Below are 22,220 nucleotides of genomic sequence, written 5' to 3'. Positions count from 1 at the left end.
TTCACTTAAGTCTTAGCAGTTCAACTCTAGACTTCATGAACAAGTATCATCCTGCAACTTTAAGCATAACACAGAAGGTATCAGACATGAATAGCAAGTAGAAACCTTAAAACCTTGTCATCGGATCACCTGCACAAGCACTGCTCCCATAGGTCTTAGCTAACAGTAGCCAAAGGTTTAAGGAAAAAGAACCTTGTAGCATTTGTGGTTTTGTCTTTTAAGACAAACAGCAATTTCATAATCATAGAAGAAACAGAAGAATTTCTAAGAAAAAGATAAATATTAGTACTACATCAGTTATCAAGTGCAAATTCATTGGAATTGAGAACTTTTTTTAAATATATTTTTCAGTTTCACAATTAAGTGAGCCATGAGAGCACCAAACAAATATTAAGATAGCTTAGACCCACATTAAAAGACAAAAGCTTTTGAACCATTCAGGCAAACTAGTGTGGTCACTCCACCTTTCATTCAAAGTACTATGATTTAAATAAGACTTAAGTATAAAAATAATGGATCAATTTTAGTTACATCCAAGTCTCAGATAACTCACTTTTTGCTAATTAACTTAATTCTAAAAGTTGTTAAAATTTAAAATATAAAGTTTCCTTCCTTTTTAATATGTTCTTCACATCACACAACTCAGTTTTTACCTTTTATTTTTCCCCTCCCTATACTATTGTTCAATTAAGGCTTTCATCTTCAACATGTATGTCAAGACCAACCTAGATGCAAGACCTGCACAAGAGCCGGTTCCCTCAGGAAAACCACAAAGGTAGGAACTTCATAGTAGAGACATTTTTAGAATCCAGTGGAAGTACATTAAGAAAGAAACAAAGGTTTAGAGGAGTAACAGTATCAAACATGAAAGTGCTTTGGAGAATGTGGAAGTTTATAAAAAATCTCCTTGCTTTGGAGGGTAAGGAAAGCCAGCACACAGCAACTGAACTGATAGCAGTCTAAAATTTAGTTGTCCCTTATTTGTTTAAGCAATTTTTAGAGAGGCTGAAGAGACTGAGGAGCTATATTAGAGGGTAGGGAAAGCAGGAAAAAGGAGAGGAATAGTGACTTTCCCATTCATACCCTCATGAAATCTGCGGGACAGCAAGCAGGGCAGGGAAAAGTAGAGGGAAACTTAGTTCAGTGAATGAATTTAGATAATAGACAATAATATTTTGTACAATATACAAGTGCTCTTCCAGTACAAAAGTCACTTGAATTCATATTTACACCACATATAGGTACTTGATGTTCTATAGACTCTAAGGTTAAGTTGCTCATGAACAAGACAGGTAACCTCTAACTAGGACTGCCAGCCAATGGGCCCCTCTACAGTACAGAAAGTCCCAAACCTTGGGTTATGCAGGTACATTCATGTGCAACAATTAGCTGTATGTATACACACATCTCCCACTAAAACATTGACAGTGTCCTTCTCCTGAGGCCAGGCGACAGCAGCTGCACTCTACTATACAGCACTTAACCTTCCACCTCCTCTGGCCTCCATGAGACACATTCATAGCCTGAAGACAAACACTTAGGTGGGGACAGGAGTTATTCACATTAGTTTCTGTTCAGATTGCCAAACAGAAAGCTGTAAGGGGCATTTTCATAACAGAAAATTAAGAGTATGTAGTGCTTTCCTTTAGTAAAAGGTACAGGCATTATCCCTTCTGGGATGCTCTGGCAATGGAAGAAGCAAACCTTGTAGTTTTGCCTGTATCACCTACTAGAAATGGCTCCTGGAGCTTCCCATACAGTGTGCAAACACTGTCCACAACTTGAAGTAACAAATGACTTTGTTACATTTTTTTTCCTCCACTGAAAGAAGAGTTTTTTAGTTTTATACAATGGTACATTAATTCATACGGTGATACAGCAACAAAAGCCGGGTAGTCAAATCTAGGTTTTCCCCCTCTCAGCTGCAGAGTAACAGTTGTGTATAACACAGTAAACATTTCAGCAGATCAGGCCATGCAGTTAAATCAACTGGTGTGAATTAGGAGCATCGGGAATTAGAGTTCCCTTGCTCCAACGCAGCAGTGTTAAATACACACATGCCTACCTGCCTCTCACCATGAGGAATGTAAACCACTGGATTTATTTTTATGAGAAACCTATGTAACTTGTTATGATAAAAACCAAAGTGTTCCTGACTGGTACCTCCCTATTCTGCATTTAACCATATTAATAACGTCTTTTAAAATATTAAGTTATCTAAGTTATAGCTCACCTTGCTGAATGTCTAAAGAGAAACTGACCTGAACAAGTTGCTTTATAAACACCCCTAATCAAATAAACAATTTGTATAGAAACCGGCTGTCCAACCAAGTGAGGTTCTCTCACATCTGCAGTAGTTCAAACATGTCAGGCTTTGAAAATCCTGAAGATAAGAGCCTAATATGGGATATTTCAGAAGACAATATAATTTTATTCAGAATCACAGTATAAAGCAGCAGAGTGCTCTAATAGGTAGGATCTGAACTAAGGCCACCCTGGCTTTGTGCTTTCTGTGTAAAGCAATTTTCCTCTTTATTTCTTTTACCAGAGTCTTTCCTAACTACCTCACATACTTCAGGAATCTATTCAAGCAAGAATTTGCTATTTTACTAAACATTTATGCAGGAATTAACACAGTGGGAACCTAATTTAGTTCTGATCTCTAGGCTAGTGGAATAGTAAAACATATGCATACAGTAATAAAATAAATGTCTTTCCTTCTTTTAAGAATGATTTTAAAAGAGAAACAAGTGTGTCCTAGTTAGAACAGCTGGGACCAGTTCATCACTGGATGGGCGTAACCCAAAACTGTGTATTCTATAGCCTTCCATGCCATTTCCCAGAAGTTGTTATCAATAGACTATTTACACCCTCTGCCCAGAGCAGCCTGACTCCTCAGGCTATAAAATGGGTGTTAAGAGGCCTGAGAGATAGGAGGGTGCCCCCTGTCCTCACACCCATTGTGGAACTCCTCACTGAGGGAAGTACTGGGCATTCCTGCCTGAACTGGAGAATATATAATCTTGGAGTCTTGGAACTTTTTTAACCACTCGTTGGATCCAGAGGAAGACTGCAGATCACCACTCTCAACCAGACTGCAGACCACCACTCTCGACTGGACTGCAATCACCACTCTTGATCAGACTGCAACAGCATCCTCACCAACAGGTTTTCCCCTCTCCTTTTACTTTGGACTCAGGGGGCCCAACGAACACCACTCTGTTCATGCCCCAGGGTGCTGGGTTATACATTTGGGTTTTGTGGCTTAAAACCAATTGTTTGTCCGTATAATCGTACTTATTGTATTATTTTATTAAATTGTTATTCTGACTTATAATCTCTCTTTTGAGTTGGGTTCATTTCCCCTGCCGGTTTACCTTTAAACTAGCACAAAGTGTTATTCTATATGCATTCACATTCTGCTAATCTAACTATGTGTTCAAGCAAACTTAATATAATGCCCTATGTATTTTACAAGCATATTCTTTCCTTAAGACAGCATTCACACTGTGTTATTAAAAAAAAAAAAGAAAAAAGAAGAAAAGACAAACAATTAGTACCAAAATTTCTCACATACATTCTCTTCTCTTCAGATATCTTCCTTCTACTATCATTGGCTGTTATCAAATTACATATGTATAGTTAACTTGTTTGTGAGACACCTGAAAACATTTAGGTTTAAGTAACGACAAAAAAATTGGAATGTGTAGAAGCCAAAAGAAGTCTCAGTGGGTTATTAATATCTGTAACAAGCTTTAGATATTCCAAAAAGCTGGCAAAAATTCCCAAATAAGCCATCTTCTCCCCTGGAAATAAAACCATGGTTAGTAGAATTCAAATACTGTAATGTTATGATACAACTAGGAGTATGGCACATGTGCACCATTACCAAGGAACTCTTAAGCAGTAGCATTCTTGTAAAAGTAAAAAAAAAAATAAATTTTAGAATGGAAACTTACTTGTGCATATTTTCCACTCCTATTACGATCATGATATAGTAGGAAATTCCACTTTGTATAACAAAATGTAAGGCATACCTAGGGGAAAAAAACAAGCACCCTTACAGCGTTTTTTTTAAAGGCAATAAACTGCATGCATTTATTTAATGTGAAATTAAAGAGGTTCAAAGTTTAATCTCCCTTTAGCATAGCACAGACAGCAGCAATGAACAAAACCTACAGACTTAGCTAGAATGCTTCAGCTCATAAACAAGCATATAGTTAACATTGATAATCCTTAAAATACAGAGAATATGTGTCATAATACTTCCACTTGGCATTATTTCCTGTGTAAATAACATGAAAGTTTTCTGGTTTAATTTCCATATGCATCTTTTTACCCATTAACAACAATAGGCTCAGATAAGGCCAACAATGTCTTAGTGGCCACAATATCAGCATATGGTAAGATTTCCCAGTCAACAGAAATGGTGACCATGTCCAGCCGTCTCTTTGTCCTGGGTTGTCAATAACTAATAAAGGCATACCGGTGATGACAGTCTCAAAAACACAAACAAAAAAACCCTACACAGTAACAACCCACAGATTTTTTCATGAAGGTGCTCTAATCTCTTCTTATTTCTTTTCCACAGCTATCACAACCCCATTGCTTTGGGGGTTTGTTTTGTTTTTCCAAGGAGTTATACTTCAGTAAGCTGTAGAGCACTGGTAGCAAAGCAGTGCCAGTGGTTCTTTTTCACTCTTGTACTAAAACTGCCTCGGTAGCACACTCACATGTGCTCAAGTGACGCATTGATCTAATTCTGGAATTTTTTCCCCATAAAAAGCTGTCATTTTGTTACAGTGATACTGTTTTCTTTCAGCTTATCACTAGCTATTTCCTAATTTAACTCCTCCTCTACTCACAACGAAATGACTTCAAAGACTTTCAACAAGAAACCCAGTTCTATCCAACTAAAATCCTACAGAGTGTACACATGATGAACTGAGGGAAAACCAGTCACTTGGACACAAATTGACCTTGAAAATCTTTACTTTTTATGGAAGGTCCAATCTGCACATGCTCCCATGCTTCACCAGTAGCTAGTCTCATCTAAGAAAGGACTACCCAAAATTCAACTACACATTTAGTATAGCAATTGCCAATTCAAAAAGTATTCACCTTCTTTTCTTATCAGCCACATATTAGCAATACTGTGTAGCAAAGACAGGCATTAGTAAAATGACAAAAATATAAGTTTAAGAATTTGCTTCTTATACAAAGAAAGGAGAATAAGATATCAAAGCCTACAAGTGTGGATTGACATGGAGTATCATATCAGGATTGCAGTCGCTGAAAACATTTCTCTTTCAGAGTTGTTAACAATAGCAATATGATTGATCTTTGATTCAAACATTAAAGGGGATATATTGAAACACCACATGTAGCAGTAAATTTTAAACATATACAAAGGGTATTCTGGTTCCTTTATGCTATTTGCTATTATGCCAAGGGAATTATTCCTTCTCTTCCTCTCCTACACCCCCATCACAAGTACTACAAAGGCAACTGAAAACTAACACACTTGAAACTGAAGATGACAATATAGCTACTAATAAATATCCTTAAAAGGGTGCAGATTCCAAACTATTTCCCACATTTAGGCTTGCATGATCTTATCTGCAAATCTACAGTTACTGTTTTCTTATATAGTGTTCCTAGTAACGGTTTCTTTTTTGTTACATATGTGTTATAACACACATCATGGCACAATCAAAGTGTCACTGAAGGTATAGCACAGGCTTGTAACCTGTATGTAAACTTGATTCCTTGGGGAGGGGAACCAAACAAAACAAAACCCTCAAAAAACCTGCTCATACAATATGTACTTAAATAATAGGAAAAAGCACATAGCACAACACAGATACCAGTTTTTTAAAGAATGTATACTTTTAACATCTCGAATTATGTTCTTTCTTTTCAAGGTTTTTAAAAAGCTTTTAGCTTCATGATTGCAAAATAGAAATTCATTGCTAAAGTAATAGCTTAAAGTATGATCCAAACCAAACTAGAATAATCTGGATTTCTACTATGGCATAAAATGTATCTCTTATTTCTTTTCCAGGGCATATTGCCAATGAGAGGCTTCCACAAAAATTTATTTATGTCTGTTGGGAGTGGAGGTTGTTTCTTTCCAAAATCTCCCATACCCGAATTTCACATACAAATATATTGATAACACTTTCTAATTACAAGTTACAATTAATGATTTCTGCTTCTAAAGCAATGGTTACATAAAGTGCTTCTAAAGCTTATACACCTCTCAAAAAAACCCACATATGATAGCACCTATCTCCCATATCATCCTCCTCATTTGGTGCTAATACTGGAAGTCTTTGACATCAGATCGCTCTCTCAAAGCAGAATACCACGGCCAAATGTTTAAGAAATGGATGGGAGTTGTAAAATTTTATATAAAAGGAAATTGCACGTGTAAATCTAAAGAATAAAGGTTACTGATTTCTTTTCCTGAAATTAAAAGTAATACATATCAACTAATGTTAAGAGGTCTCTGCAACATGCCAATATAGAGGCCAACACTCTGTATGTGCAGAGTACGTGCATCTTCCCACCTGCACAACAGCTTGATTAATTCCCCGTAGTTCAGTAACACTCTATAATAGCCAACATAAATGAGTCTTCTATACACTTAAAGCCAAGTAAGCACTTTGTTTACAATGCAATAAAAGGAAACTGGCACTTAATTAATCTTAAACTATCTTGGGAAAATGCAAGCCACTTAGTAAGCTATTTTTGAAGGAAAAAATAATCACAAAACTAAACTGATACCCTTTTCTAGCTCTACTAACATTCTGGTTTATAATACTGAAAAGATCAAGATATGCAAACAGCAGACACACAAAACCTGTGTTTGAAAGAGAACCACATCTTTCCTCCAAAACATTAAAGAAAAAAAAAAAGGCAGAAAACACACAGAAATTGAGGCCAGCTCATTTCCAGGTGTTTTATACTACTAGGAGTATCATCAGTACCATGGTTCTGGCCACTCTTCCTACAAGAAGTCTGATTATATTCAATATTCAGAAAAAGACACAGCAAGTTCTCATGTGCTGAGTATTTATGGGAAATTATCTTAGTCATCACACCAGTGCTATGCCTCAAGACAATACTTCTCCAGCAAGTTTACAGGAAAAAGCAGCACAAGTTAAACAAACTGCACCTGCTACCTGCTTCATTCGCCCAAAACCACAGGCAGACAGTATGGTAGTTACCAATTTGCAAATGAAGATCTTTCAGAATTTGTGCACCTCATCAGAAAATTTGAGTTAACTTCTGTACATTTGCAGCAGCTAAAAAACCACAGAATTAGATAATAAGGTCCTTTGAAACACAGAAACAAAATTCTACAAGTTTTGAATTTAAGTGCAACTTACCATCCAAAACAAAAAAGTGCAAGATAAAGGCCCAAGAGGGTTGCAACAACATGTCTTATAAATGGGCTAGTTTTGCTTGAATGAAGGTATGTTCGAAACCAAATAGCCGCAAGCAAGGCAAACAGTTGGCACACTACAAAGTTGACCTGCATAAAAAAGAAAAGAAACAAGTTCTCACACAAATGTGTATTAAAAATTAACAGAAATATCCACACATTTTTAGCAATCTGCAGAACATTTTGCTCTGCCATGGTTCTTCCCCCACCATGTCAGCCTAAATGAGCTTCTCCCCTGAGCCCTTCAAGAAAAAAATTCTGTATTTTCCCGTAAATTTTCTAAATACCAAACCATTCTATTAACCATGAAATCATTTCTACTCTCCAGTAATGTGAAGATCTGGGCTGGGTTTTTATTTGTTGTTTCAAAGTGAGCATGACTTGGAATTACATATCAGCTCCAGAAATCCCTGTCAGATCACTACAGTGGCCTGTGCAGAAGCAGGGCTCAGCGGAGTGCACTTCGGTGGTATGTAATCAGATAAACAGCTTGGTTGCACACCGGATTTTCTTCTTGTAGATTCAAGTAGGATAGTTTCAGAAATTCCTTTTCCCTTCAGGCCATTTATTCTAGAAGATAGAATATTTCTTGTATATTAAATATTTAAAGGTATTAGGGCACTGAAAGCAAAAGTGGGATTGAAAAAAACTAAGCCACTAAGTAAGAAGAATCATTCTGAGTGTGGCCTGAAAAAAAATTAACAGTAAAGGCATGATAAAGAAATAAATTCCTCAAATACAGCAACCATTACCAAAAGTGGCTTAAGCTACAAAAACCTGGATAAATCCCTTTATTTAGAAAATAACATTTCTCACTCTTAGATTTTTTTTCTTGCATAGAAAACTGCCTAACAATTTTCCCAAGCATCCCAAGTCATCACAAGCAACAGCTGAGGGACCACTGCTTCAGGTCATAAGCACTTCAATACATGAAACTTGCACACACTCCATGCTTGACCGGTCCTCCACACAACAGTGTTTTAGGCTCTTCGATGTGACTTAACTGAAAAATACATTTAATCTTAACACCACAGAGTAAAATGACAATACTGGTTTTATGGTCATGACAGCAGGCCTAATATTGGTGTTTGCCGCAATTGTAGCACACTTGTAGTACTATAATTCACCTAGTCCATTTCTTTATCCTTTTTCAACCACGTTTCAGGCTGTAACAGGTAAAGGTGAGAGTATACCAACAGGGTTATATTTAAAGTAGAAATTAAGTAACACCAATGACTACAGAACTCTCATCTTTGTAATAATTGCAGATTCCCCATTTCCAAATCCAAGGATAATTTTCCTTTTTCTGAGCCAATCCAAAACCTTCTGTAATAACAAGCTACAAAAGCATTAAGTGCTAGTAGGGAAAGAGAGTCAAAAGCAGGGCCGCTCATCTTAATAGGAGCAGTTCCCTAAACTAAACTGTCATGTACAGTTTGCCATCCATTCTCTTACTCCTACATTTCTATTATGCTTTTAACAGTATTTGAAAAATCCTAAATAAATGAGGAGATATTCTTTCAGGGCATAACTTGACCTGTTTTCTCTCCTTTATAAGCAATGATGCAAATGAAACAGAGTGATGTTTATAACTCAAGATGATTCTATGGACTTAGTGGAAAAGTTTCATACAAAACAGTCAAGTTAAATGAACCACTGAAAGGGAAATAAACTGATAATGTTTTAGAAAAGAGGGCAAGAAAGAAAAATTTAAAAAATTAATTATTAATTCAGTATCGACATTTCTATGAATATTTATTACAGAAGTTACTCGATGTATACCACAAAGCACATTTCTGAGCCAGAGAACTCTCACCCTAGACATCCTAAAAGGGAAAAGGAGACAGACAAGAAAACTGAATATTCACAGATATGCAGTGAAGCTGAGGTGAGAAATGGGCCTGAGTAGCTGCCCTTAAGTGGACAACTTTGCATTGCTGGTTTTTCTGAATTTCCAGACACCAGTGCTTTGGCTGCATTACAGATAATTTACCAGCTGGTATCACATGATGCCCTTCTTCAGATTACCACTAAAAGCAAGCTAGCAAGACCCAAGGGAGAAGAGAAGTCATCATCTGGCTCCTACTGTTACCATGACAAAGGGTAGACGTGCTCGGACTTGTAGACCAGCCCCACAAGCAAACTTCCAGGGATGTCAATTCCTTAAAGGTAAGATTTCCGTGGGGAAAAAAAAGTCTGATGTAAATCCATGGAATGATAAGTTTCACCCTGAGCAGTTATAATTTAGCATATATACAAGAGAACAAAACCAGAATTTTTCACCTCTTCAGGTTCAAGACATCAACAGCTCAGCCTACAAAAGTAGCACCTCAAAGTCACATAGAGAGAGCAATGTGTAATGGAAAGTTATGTGCATGTAAGAATAAAAAACATGCAATTATAATGTAAGTTATCGGCACTAGTTATTCAGCAATGAATAATGTAAGTGCGTGTTAGACATACTAAGCTATTACAAAACCTGCTGTGTGTAGCCAAGCAATTTCAAAATTAAATCCACTATTTTTGTTCAAAACCAGTTGTACAGCCAAGGCAGTCAACAGGCACTGTTCATGCCAGATGTAACAGTAAAACATGAACAAAAATTCCCAGTTTCAGCATTTGGAGCAGCTACATAAAACACAAATCTATTATATCATTAACTGCATTGAGTATCTACACAAGAAATTTTCCATTTGCGTGATCTCTGCAAAAGTCAATAGAAAGTTTAAAAGAAAACTTTTAAACACATTTATTTTAGTATTTAAAAAAAATTAAATGTAGGTTATGACATGCTTTTGTAAAAACAAAGTTAGTGCTTAGGAAAAAAGTGTTTAAGGGATCAATTCTTAACAAAAAAAAAAAAAAAAGGAAAAGGTCACCTACTGCCTCAAGGATTTTCACCATCAAGAGGAAGTTTTAACATAACATTTGATTTGAACAGCTAGAAATCTCCAACTTTAAAACACAGGCAGGATCTTTAATAAACCAATAAAGAAATTTAAGTCCACAATAAAAAGAAATATAGAAGAAAAGTTTATTTCTTCTGCAAAACTAATTTTAATATAGGCAAATTTTACCCACTAATTCAGATTTTAGACTAAGCTTCCTCTTCATATCAGCTATATTTTAATATCAAAAGCTAACTGCTGCAGTCAAGCCCTCCAGAATCCTGCTACTTCACAGCACAGAATGCATTTGCCTCATTCAGAAAAGTAGCCAGAGAGGGAATTTTACTGACACAGATAATTCCTAACCGGATGGCACAGGTTAATCATACAGGCCCACACAGCCTCCAATCCACTGAAAAGCAGCAACATGATGTCAAAGTTTTGCTTCTTGGCTGTAGCAAGGTACCAAGAGGCACCCAAAGAACAATATGTACTATAAAGTACCTCACAAGTAACAGTGGTTTAGAGGGTGAAGTACCAAAGATGATTCAGGAATGTTGCATTTTACTCTTTCTTCTGTCAATGACCCACACAAACTCTTTGGAAGTTATCTTATCTTTGTGCTTCTCTATTTTCTCATTTTTAACAAATTTTCTCCTATCAGAAGAAAAATAAGTATTCAAACATTAAACTGCAATGAATGCCTGTGGCCTCAATAACACACCCTGGATGAATTAAAACTGATATGGAGGTTTTGTTTGGTTGTTTTGTTTGTGTTTTTCTGTGGATTTTTGTCTGTTGTTTTGTGGGGATTTTTTTAAAGTTTTTCTTGAAAAAAAATAAGGCGGCAGTTTAGTTCTTACTGCTGATGAATTCAGCTTTGAAAAAAGATTATCCAAATATAAGCAGAAGCACTGAAGCCTACCTGATCATATAAGCAGAAGCACTGAAGCCTACCTGATCATGTGCAGAGCCTAAAATAACAGTTTTAAGATGCAAGATGCTTCATATGCAACAGTCAAGAATCCGTGGAGATGACAATTCTGCAGACAGAGATTTAGAAGTTCCCCCCCAACTGACCTCCCCTCACTTTGCCACACCACGGTACATTTCCTCCATGGAATTTCGCTTTTCTGGGCTGCAAGATGTCAGCATTACTTGTCTCCCTGTCTAGAGTAACTTTTGGCCCTCCATTCTACCACAGAAATAAAGTTATCACGAATGTTTCCTGCTTTATGTGACAGGGCTAGTGAGCAAGGTGCACTGAGCAGCGTTCCTCTTCTACCTTTAGCTCTACTTTTCAAGAACTATAGTTATTAAAAAAAAAAAAGGCATTTTAAGAAAAAAATAGAACATGAACTACAAAAACACTGTGAAAAGAGCTCTTTCAAGAGTTCAGAGATCAAGACATACTGTACATACACTTTAAGAAGCACTGATTACAAAGCTGAGGCTTTGATATCTTTTCTAAATCTAAAGGACTACTTTAGCAGTACCATTTTAAACACACTCCCCCTCAAACATCCTACTTGTTGACATATACTTGTAAAAATTGCCAAACCTTATCATAACTAATGAAGCATCAATTTTGCCTTGTTTCTCAAATGTCATTATTTTCTTGTTCTTGCTCCAAGTTAAGTCAAAACCCTTTACCTTTTCCACCAAAATATGAATGAAAACAGGAACAAAAACAAGAATGAAAAACATCTACAAGTGTTCACAGAAAGCTGGTTATAATACGAGAGAGCTGATGCTTCTCCACTCAAATCAGTCCAGCAGTTTAATTACCTGGGTAGCCTCATCTCCTCGGATAGTAAGATTGATGGAGAGATAGACAACAGGTTAGCAAATGCATAGAGTGCCTTCGGAAAGCTTCATAAAAGAGTTTGGCGAAATAAACACTTAAAGAAAAGTACAAAGATCAATGTTTACAGAGCCATAGTGCTGTCTACTCTCTTATATGGATCCAAATCATGGGTCATCTACCGCCACCACCTGCGACTCCTAGAACGCTTCCATCAACGCTGCCTTCGTACAATTCTAAACATCCACTGGTCAGATTTTGTGACCAATACATCTGTTCTAGAACAAGCAGCAGTCACAAGCATTGAGGCCATGTTGTTGAGAATTCAGCTGCGCTGGGCAGGGCACATCTCAAGGATGAAGGAGCACCGCCTCCCTAAGATCCTGCTCTATGGTGAACTTGCCACCGGCTGCCGCAAGAGAGGAGCCCCAAAGAGGAGATACAAGGACTCCCTGAAACAACATCTCAGCCTTGGCCATATTGATCAACATCACTTGTCTACTCTGGCCTCCAATTGGGAGGCCTGGAGACACACCATCTATAACACTGCTGATGCTTTTGAGAACGCACGCAGGATCACTCTTGAGGAGAAAAGATAACACAGAAAGAATCGTGTCTTGCAGAATATTCCACCTAAGGAGTCTTTCTGTTGTGCCTTTTGCAACCGGACGTGTCTATCTCGTATTGGCCTTTTTAGCCACCAGCGTGCTTGTAGCAAATGCAGGTAGAGCCCTTCCCAAATCTTCGTTTGCGAAGCCCAGCCATGATGATGATGATGCTTCTCCACAGCAATAAGACAGCACTATTGATGGATATTCTTCTGTCCAATTTCTAACCTTCATCCAGTATAAAAGGAACAACTTGTACAATTATCCAACAATTGCCTAATGCCAAACCACTCAGAGTGAGAATAACTGTTATTTGAAGCCAGTGTCAATTTTCAAACTACTTCCCATAAATTGCTGCACTGATATTAACGGGGGGGAGGGGGAAAGGGAGACAGCATTTTCCACAGTAAAGCTGAAAAAAGCAATTCCATGACAAGGATAAAAATCAAACTGTTTGCTAATTTTCTTCAGGGAAGAAATGTCAGGAACAGGAGTTTAGCGACACTGGCATGGGTACTTAAGAGTAATTCATAGTATGTTTCAATTAATAGTGAGTGTCTTACATGATGAAAATGTAACTAATTAACACTCCTGCCCTGAAGTCTCAACTTTACTTCATGGGTGAAACATGAAGAAATGGAGAATAAGCAGCAACGGTTACTTTGGAGTTGTATCAGGATGGGAGACATTTGTGTTAAGGCTGTATATTCTTTGTAGCAAAGACAGTAATACTTTATACAGTATCCAGAAAAGGGACACTGTTTTTCAGATTAAACTTCCAAGCACAGGCTTCTAATAGCAGCCACTTCCTTGAAGTGCATACTTTAACATTTGTGTTAGTCAACATTAACATCACTGGTAAATGCTTTTTAATATTGTATAAATATATTTCATCTTCACATTAATTTACTGGCAGTGGAAAGGACTTACTCATCAGATTCTAAATGTTTTCTTTACAGGCTGGTTTCAGTCCAAAACATCAAATGCAGTCTTGACACAGGTTAATAATAGGATTTCTACTTTCAGTAGTAACTCCCAATTTCTAGTTTGCAATTCTTAAGTATGCTGCAGAGAGTGAAGCACACCATGAAGAACATGATGTAGGCAATAGTAATCTGGTTTGTGCAATAAATGAGCATCAAATCCAATAAGCTTTTTCAAAGAGGGCTTACTAAATCATTACTCAGAATTACTCTAGGAAAAACTGTATGACCAGAGATGTACAATGAAACATCAATGTACACATCTTATAGTGAAAACAACCAAAACTAATTCATTAAGGATAGGAAGATGTCAGCTGAAGGGTGTTCTCTCTAACAGGCTCATGGTTTTGGCGTTACTGAGTTGTCACACGTAAAAGCTATTTATTCACAGGAATTGCTAAAATCTAGGAAGCAAGTTTGGTTCAAATGTGAAACTGAACTAGGAATGCTTGGGGTTTTTTGCTTGTGTGTTTTGTTTTCTTCTCTCTTCAAAACACTCGCTTCTCTTAAACAAAAACTGGTTTGGCCAGTTAAGGATTGCAGATCTCAGACTACCAGGGAAAAAGGGTTTACAACCTCAAAACACCAAGCCTGGCATTATGTTGGCAAAACACAGTTCCAAAGACTAACTCAGCTACTGTGCTCTTACAACCAGGGCTTTTTAATCACATACTCATGGTGCACGTGCACATAGTGAGATGAACTCAAAGTCTCTACTCTGTCGCTTATATCAGCAGTATACAGGATATTCAAATGATATTCTTATTTTAATGCTCAGAGAGCCACTACAATATCTGAAATTTTGTAAAAACTTTACAAGCTACTCACTTTCCCAGTCATTTTAAAATAAAGCAAAATAACATCTGTGGAGGTACCTTCACTGAATGCCATCAGAAACTGACATTTTCTCCATTAAGAACTACCTCAGTACAATTATATTCCGCTGATACGTGAGAAACTGAAATCCATCTGAAAACAAGCAACAGACATGGAAAGTAACACTCCCTTGTCCCTATAGCCTGCAGAAATCCAGTAATGGCAGTAGTCCTTTTAATTAGCAAGTAAAACAAATATCCCCTATCTTTAAAATGCTCAGCTTCTCAGTGCTCTCCCTGTGGCAGGTTGTGGGGGGAAGAAGAGGGCTCCACTATGCTCTCACTTGAATGCACTACTGTTCAACTCAGACTCTTCTCCTCCATGTCTATTATCCTCCAGCTCTTCCCAGTTCAGGAATCATCTGCATGAAATCAGCCAAGCATCTCCAAGCACCACAACAGCAGCCCTGTAAACATTTGCAGTATTCAGCAATCCGTACAGGTAATGAGCACTACTTTGAGCTGTTACAACTTTTCAAATTAATTCAATTTTAATAATATTTTAATAACATTTAGATAAAACATTTTTATATAGAAGCATAATTCTTACTTCTTACATTCAATTCCATTACAGATAATCATTTGTCAACATATTCTAAGGCTAGACCATCTACAAGTCTTCTAGCCATCACTGGGCTTCTAAAATTCCCGCAGATTCATGGCGACCTCAAATTCTTTCTGGCCTTTCCATCATGAAGAATAAAACACCATTCATTATAGTTTGGACCTTCAGATCACTTTTTCAATGACATGCTTAATCTACCAAATTATTGGGTTTATATATGTCTATATGTGTAAGATTTACAAGAAGTAGTAGAATCAAGAGCACTACTCAGCCAAAAGGCAGGTCAGAAAGATTAAGAATGATCTATACAGGTGGCATTACAGTATAGAATATACCACTGTAGTTATACAGCCAGTGTGCTCACAAACCATGTTTCAGAATAAGAGCACCACCTTCTTCAGCTTAGGTCACTTTAACTGGAAATAAAAGGAAACACCAAAATCCCAACTACAGGAAATCACACCATTACAGCCAAACCAACATAGCTTCTTCACCTTTGGATATATTATTCTAGAATAAAAAGCAGAGCTGTGGAAGTTTTCCTTTGCAAAAGATTACTTAGCTGCCAAAAACATCACTTAAAACAAGCAAGCATAACTAGCATTTATCTAAATTTGCAGACATATTGAAATTCTCAAACAGATCTGCTCACTTGAATGAGTGCTAAGAGGCTAGTAATGTTGATTTGACTAATGTTGAATTTCAAGTACTTCCCAAAGGAAAGAAGGAAAATTAAATACCCACATGGAAGAGTTATATCAATATTCTTTGTAAACTAAATACTGTAAAGATGCATGCATCAAGCAAACAGTTTCATCCAGATACATGTAGTTTTCCTCACCTTTCAGGAGAAAAATAAAACTCTACAGTCTAGTCTCCATTGTTCAAAAGCTTGGAAGACAAAAAAAAAACATAACACCCAACTTGGGCAACTGTTACTCAGGAACAGTGCATGTTAGTCAAAATAATAAATGTGAAGAAAATATGCTGTAATCAAGGCTGCAAAGGATGTATCACAGTGTTTCATTAGGTTAACACAGGAACGGGTAAACAGGAGTTAAAAGTCAACAAATGTCAGGGCTACTAAGTGATAAAGATGACTCATCTTTTTCAGCTTTATCAGTTTCCAAAACTCTTGCTTTAAGTCACCACAGTACCCAAGAAAAAGGCCACAGTGAGAAAAGATCTACATAGCTGTGGTACAACAGATTTACAGCAGTAGCCCTTCAGAAGAAACAGAAACCAACACAGCGGTAACCATGTACTCAGTAAGTTACTCGTCATCTTCCTTTATGCCTTACTGTTTTTTCTTTATTAGCCTGTTCTTTGAGCTCTTCAGTATTCCTTTTCAACATCCCAGAACTGCAGTATTTTCACAGCAACTTCTGAACTCCATTTTGAATTCAGAAATGGCTTGTACTGTCATGATCACACATGAGTAAATGTTCACACTTACACCACCTCAATGAATTGCCTAAGGATGGGAAAAACAATTTGACAGGAAAAAAAAAAAAGGCAGGTCATTAAAAGTTGTTCAGGTAAAAAGAGTGTTTAGTTTAAATGTTTACTGTAGAAACTTTAGGCTGTAATTACATGGGAGGTTTTCTGCTGCTTTGCAAAAACCTGGAGAAAACACACCTGGTATGGAAGTATGAGAGTACATCAGAATGAAAATTCACTGCTGCCTCCCTAAAAAAAAAAAAAAAAAAAAAANAAAAAAAAAAAAAAAAAATCAAAGTAGCTCTTTAGTTTACATCCTCACAACTATATTCATGAGCCTGAATTAAATAGAGACATTTCTTTCTCGCACTTAATCTTTCTATCACTTAATAAATAGCTCATCTTTTCTAACACTATAACCAGTGCCTGTTTTCTTTCCTTTCCAACACTATTCATTACAGCTTCTACTTCTTCCTTCAACATAGTCACTTTATCTTGCCAATTTTTCCTCTTATCCCAACAATTTCCTCCTTCTCTACAATTTTTCATTGCAGAGTTATCTCCATAACTCGATAATAGGTAGAGAGTTAAGTCAATACCTAAACACTAATACTAAGACCTGGGAAAGGCATCACTGCTGGGAGACTACGACCCTTCTGGTGACATATTTTCTCCCTTCCAATAGTTCAAAGGGAACTCAAGAAACCAGTAAAAACTTGGCTAGCAAATCCAAACAATTCAAAACATTCAGTACTTACAGAATGAAGAACAGGACTTTATTTCCAGCTTCTTTTCACCCACTACAGTCTGCCCTCATGGGAGATCATGCCTTGCTATCCACCCTTTGCTATCCACCTGTTGTTCTCCTGACTGCTGCTAGAAGCAGATAAGGAAAGTACGGCATAAAGTAGGGGCACAACACACCCTACCACTCCCTTGCCTTCAGTGTTTGGATTTTACACACCCATGAATGCTACTTTTACTCACATCTATTATTTCAAGTTTCCTGGGTCACATCCAAAAAAAAAAATCAGTAACAAGCTGCTCTGTATTCCACAACTGTACACAAGGGTCTAAGAATCAATGATGGAAGAAAATAAAACTTGGGACACTCTTCACTTTATTCTTTTTTTGTAATTTGATATTGCTTCAGACAAATGTTAGGTCATCTAAATTCTGGACAGCTATATAGGACAAACATGTTGATATCCAATCCATGTTTAGACAAAAAGGTTTTTATCAGGCTAAAACATTTCAGCCCTGAGGAGGCTCCATTATGTTGCCTTGGCAGAAAACAAGGGCAGCTAAGGCATCACTAATGCCCAAAATTTTGTGAAGTAACAGAGATCTAATTAGGAGACATATCTAGATGTGCCCTGCAGGCAAATCAGGCCCATACTGCTTCTCAGCAACGATTCCCTAAACCAGCTCCAAATCTGGCCTTATCCCCAAACTACAGCTGTGCTCACCTCCAAAGCATCAAAATAAAGGAGAAAAAAATTGCAGATACATCTTGCATGTAAGAAATAAATATTTCATAGATATATACAAGGAAAAAAATTCCTGCCCACTCTCCTTGAGGGCATCAAGGTGAAACACAAGGGCTCAACATAAGTCAGTGCTATTATGCAGAGCAGAGTGTGCTAAGGGCATGTTGAAAGCAACTTGGGTAACCCTCCGCACAAGGAAGCATATGCAGAAAATTATGCAAAGGTGTAGCAAAATGGCCTGAGATCACTAAATTAAGGAAGTTCAGATGGTTTATACAGTTCACATTTAGGAGGACCTGGATTTTTATGCCTATTCTTATTAAAAAAAGGTCAGTTTAGATTCTTTGAAGATTGACGGCACTCACGTAGAAAATCGTATTTATTCTACACAAATGAGCAAATTTAACCAAATAAAAGCTAAAATTAGACTGGGAAAAAAAAAACAAATGTGGAACTAACACAAATTTTTTTCTTTCAGTTTTATTGAAAAAACACTGCTTCTCTTTACATGCTGGATTTTAAGTGAAGTGCATAATCATAAGCATGACATTTTAGTGGGTCCACATATCTTCATACAGCTATACTGTTAGCAGTTGGAGCCACATTCTTTCTTTTCTTATCTAGAAGAGAAGCACTGAAATTATCTTAGTTCAGACCACACTTCAGGATCTCAAGTTCAATCTCTTAGACAACCCATGTAAAAAGTTGATGCTTACATATTGTCATAGTCAGTCTCATATCTCCCCTGCTCAGCTATTCCTCTACTACAAGTTATCTGTTTCTACAGCAAATGAAGGGCAGTAATAACCTCTGCAATTTCTGCCCACTTTCGGTAAAAAATTTTGCTCCCTCTGGTGGAAGCAGTGAAAGCAAAGATTATTCTCTGAACTCACCTTACCCTAGAGAGACCTAAAAGCCAAGATGAAAGCTTCTCTCTCCTACAATCATTGTCACAGTAAATTTAAATCTTTCCAATTTAATGACAAGTAAGCTGACAAGTTATCAGGAAAAGTAATTTGGCAACAGAAATTCAGCAAGATAGTGACAGAATTAGAAATGGACCAAGGTCCAACACTCTATTTGTCAAGCTTCACCTTAGAGAAAGAAAAAAGCAGGAGAAACACAGGTATGACATGAAAACAGATAGGAAAAACATAAGGCTAGGTGAGAGACATAACCACAGTGAAATAATTTAAGTTGTAACCTTGATCCATTACACAACATGTGATACTCTACCAGCCAAGTTTTTACAATGAACCTTCCAATACTTCTTGGGAAGCTGTCAGGGGTGGAAAGGACCTAACTACTTTTATTCCCTCTCTCTCCTAAGAAGACAGAAGGAATATTGCTGTACATTAATATTTATTCACTCATTCATTAACTTTAGGGACCCAAGGTGATAGTTGTCGACAGAATGCTTTCTTTGCTGAGTAGGCAACTTAGATTCTCCAAGTCATGAAAAGATACAGTTTTTATGACGCTTTTCACTCCCAAGCAGTGATTTTTTTTCCTACTGCAAAATAAAAGGTATGTAAGGTTGCTGTAGGTTCTTGCTCACACCGAGCATCTTCCCTTGCATCAAATGACTAAAAATAACAGAAGAATTGGCACAAAAAGACTATTAAAAAAACACATTAGCTTTTCCAGATAGCCATTTCAGTTAACTTGGTGCAAGACAAAACAAGAGCCAATGGAAGGGTTAATACAGCAACAAATTACTGCATAATACCTTGTAGGGGGATACACACAAGGGGAAAACAAGCTTTCCATTCCCTTAGCTACCTAGTACTCCAATACCAAGAAGAAAGGTCTAGGAACAGCAAACTGTTAAAGCAACAAAGCTTCTCTTTTGCAACACAGATGAGCACATGGAGGAGACTGCTGTGTCAAATGGCTCTAGTGGAGCTCATCCTTCATCTTTTGCACTGATCTCCAACGTGCACATAACCAACACCATTCTCAAACAGATCTCTACCTCTAGTTCTGCCAAGCACTAAGTCAAAAAGCAACCAATTTCTCACACTTGATCCACACAGAGATGCGGATCTGATTGATTAATCTTAGAGACAGCAGCTTCACCTTTAACTTACATTTCTCCTTCCATTCACTGCCAAATAGGCAAGGTTCTTCTCTTCATTTGCTTGAACATCCAGAGAGTAGAATAATGTTGACATATGCTACCTGGATTTGTCTTCCAGGAGTTACATGCCTTAGCAGGATAATTAGATAGCAATGACTTAAATCACAATTTAGGCAACATTTTTGATACAAAGATTAGTATCTGCTTGTGGTCTAAACTGAAATACAGAAGTGGAGAAACAAAACCCATTCATTTCCAGCAGTTCCAAGAGCTGGTACTACACTGGAGTGCCCCTTTCGAGCAGCTGCTGTACTGGTATGACTGTAGTCATAGTACAGATTTGGATCAATAGTAGAAATAACCTACTAATCAGAAAACTTTTATTCTTCTGTTATTTTTTCAAAGCACTGCTACATTTCCATACTGAGTACGTGTATAGTATCACCAAATGTCACACACAGTCTTCAGGCAAACACACTAAAGAGTATCAGCACTTTCTTCTCTGCCCTCATTCTCTCCTTCACTATCTTTGATTTGATTACACTGAACACATTTCACATTCTTTCTGTATTACAAACTTACTATCAAGATAGACTCTTGAGCTGAGAGGTTACAATAAACTAACTTTTCTCTTTTTTTAATCCATTATAGATGTATTCTCCTCAGTGCAGCATAGTTCTATAACTCTTCAATACATACTCCAGTCACAATCAGTGCTCTTCATATGCAACTGGACCTGTACTATGTATAGTCCACTGATGTCCAAAAACAATGTATGTCTGACTTCTAACTGCTTATAACCATCTTCTGAACTACACGTTTAGTCATCCTCCATTGTGATTACTCCCAAAAGCTTCAACAGAGCTCAAAGTGTACTTCATAAAACCTTGGCTTTACAGGAGCACCTGTTGCGAAACATTCAATACAGGGAAGTTTTCCAGGCTTTGATAAAAAGTTACTTCATTGTCATCAAAATGCCATATCCACAATATTTAAAACAATTTTGGTAGAAGTCACACTGTGTCATGAAACAATTAAATTTATGACTGCTATTACAAGTAGATAACTATACACCACCAGCATCATGCCATAAAAAAATGGTCAACTCTTATTTAGCTTGCAGCACCCTGTAGAAGCTGCATACTTTATGGAAATAAACACATGGCACCTGGCAAGAGCAGCTTACAGCTTGCAGGTATGAGGCACCCAGCCACGTGGTGCCATCGATCCCAGACACAGGTATCATTGCCAGGGGTGCACAGTATCTGTTCCATCACTGCAAGCTCAATTTCAACTTGCCCGCTTTCATCAGTTTTCTAGAAGGTACTTTTTCATGTGCATCCTTAACTAGAGTTCCATTCAAATAAACAGCTAGGGGAGTAGGGCAGGAAAAAAAAAAAAAAAGAATAAGTGTGTAGCTCAGTCACTTCCTAAATGCTTTCACTAGACATGCTCCTTCTTTTGTATTTTATTTCCAGTTACTTTTCTCACTTATTAGGTATATTTCATAAAACCAAACCATCAAAGTCTCTCTCTACAGAAGCACAGACTGTTTTCCTTGATGTGTTTCACTCACACACACATTAATGGGGGCTTTAAAAAAACAAAAAATTGAATTCCTAACATGGAATTTCTTGGTGCTGCAAAATTTATAGGAGGAGTTACTTCAGGTTACTTTTCTTATGTATTCCTGAACACATAAATATTATGTAGATTTAGGAGGTCTAGACCACTTCCCCCATAAACAAGCATTCTGGTCCAACCTCAGTGATTAAACTCCGCAAACCTCAGTTTCCCAATCGTATCTTGTAATCTTCTGATGCTTTGTGAAGACAACAGGAATAACAGCCTTAAGGAATTTTTATATCACTGGGACAATAGATACCACAGAAACGCTCTGCCTCCAAAGTACATACGGACGCCCAGTAGCATTGTGTGCGGCGCACATTTTTAACGCCGCGTGTAAAACCCCCTGGCAGGCGCATCCAGGCGCAGCGCGCTGCTTTGCATGGGCAATTATTACCCAACCTTCGCATC

General features: G+C 37.3%; 1 protein-coding gene across 3 annotated transcripts in view; it reads right to left on the bottom strand.

The window, feature by feature from the left end:
* The window catches only part of MBOAT2 (membrane bound O-acyltransferase domain containing 2), a 100,745-nt gene that overhangs the window by 78,028 nt on the left and 497 nt on the right, over positions 1–22,220 (bottom strand). For 2 of the 3 annotated variants that reach the window (XM_017818132.1, XM_017818134.1), the window contains exons 2-3: positions 7,395–7,540; positions 3,960–4,037 (exon numbers count right to left, since the gene is read on the bottom strand). In XM_017818132.1, coding sequence (XP_017673621.1) covers positions 3,960–4,037; positions 7,395–7,540 — 224 coding nt within the window. Of the gene's footprint in view, positions 1–3,959; positions 4,038–7,394; positions 7,541–16,474; positions 16,544–22,220 lie in introns of those variants that run through there. The other variant, XM_017818133.1, reaches the window with a different exon arrangement.

The sequence above is a fragment of the Lepidothrix coronata genome, unplaced genomic scaffold, assembly GCF_001604755.1.
Source record: "Lepidothrix coronata isolate B3197 unplaced genomic scaffold, Lepidothrix_coronata-1.0 Scaffold65, whole genome shotgun sequence".
NCBI classification, from domain to species: domain Eukaryota; kingdom Metazoa; phylum Chordata; class Aves; order Passeriformes; family Pipridae; genus Lepidothrix; species Lepidothrix coronata.
This window is presented reverse-complemented; position numbering and strand designations above follow the sequence as displayed.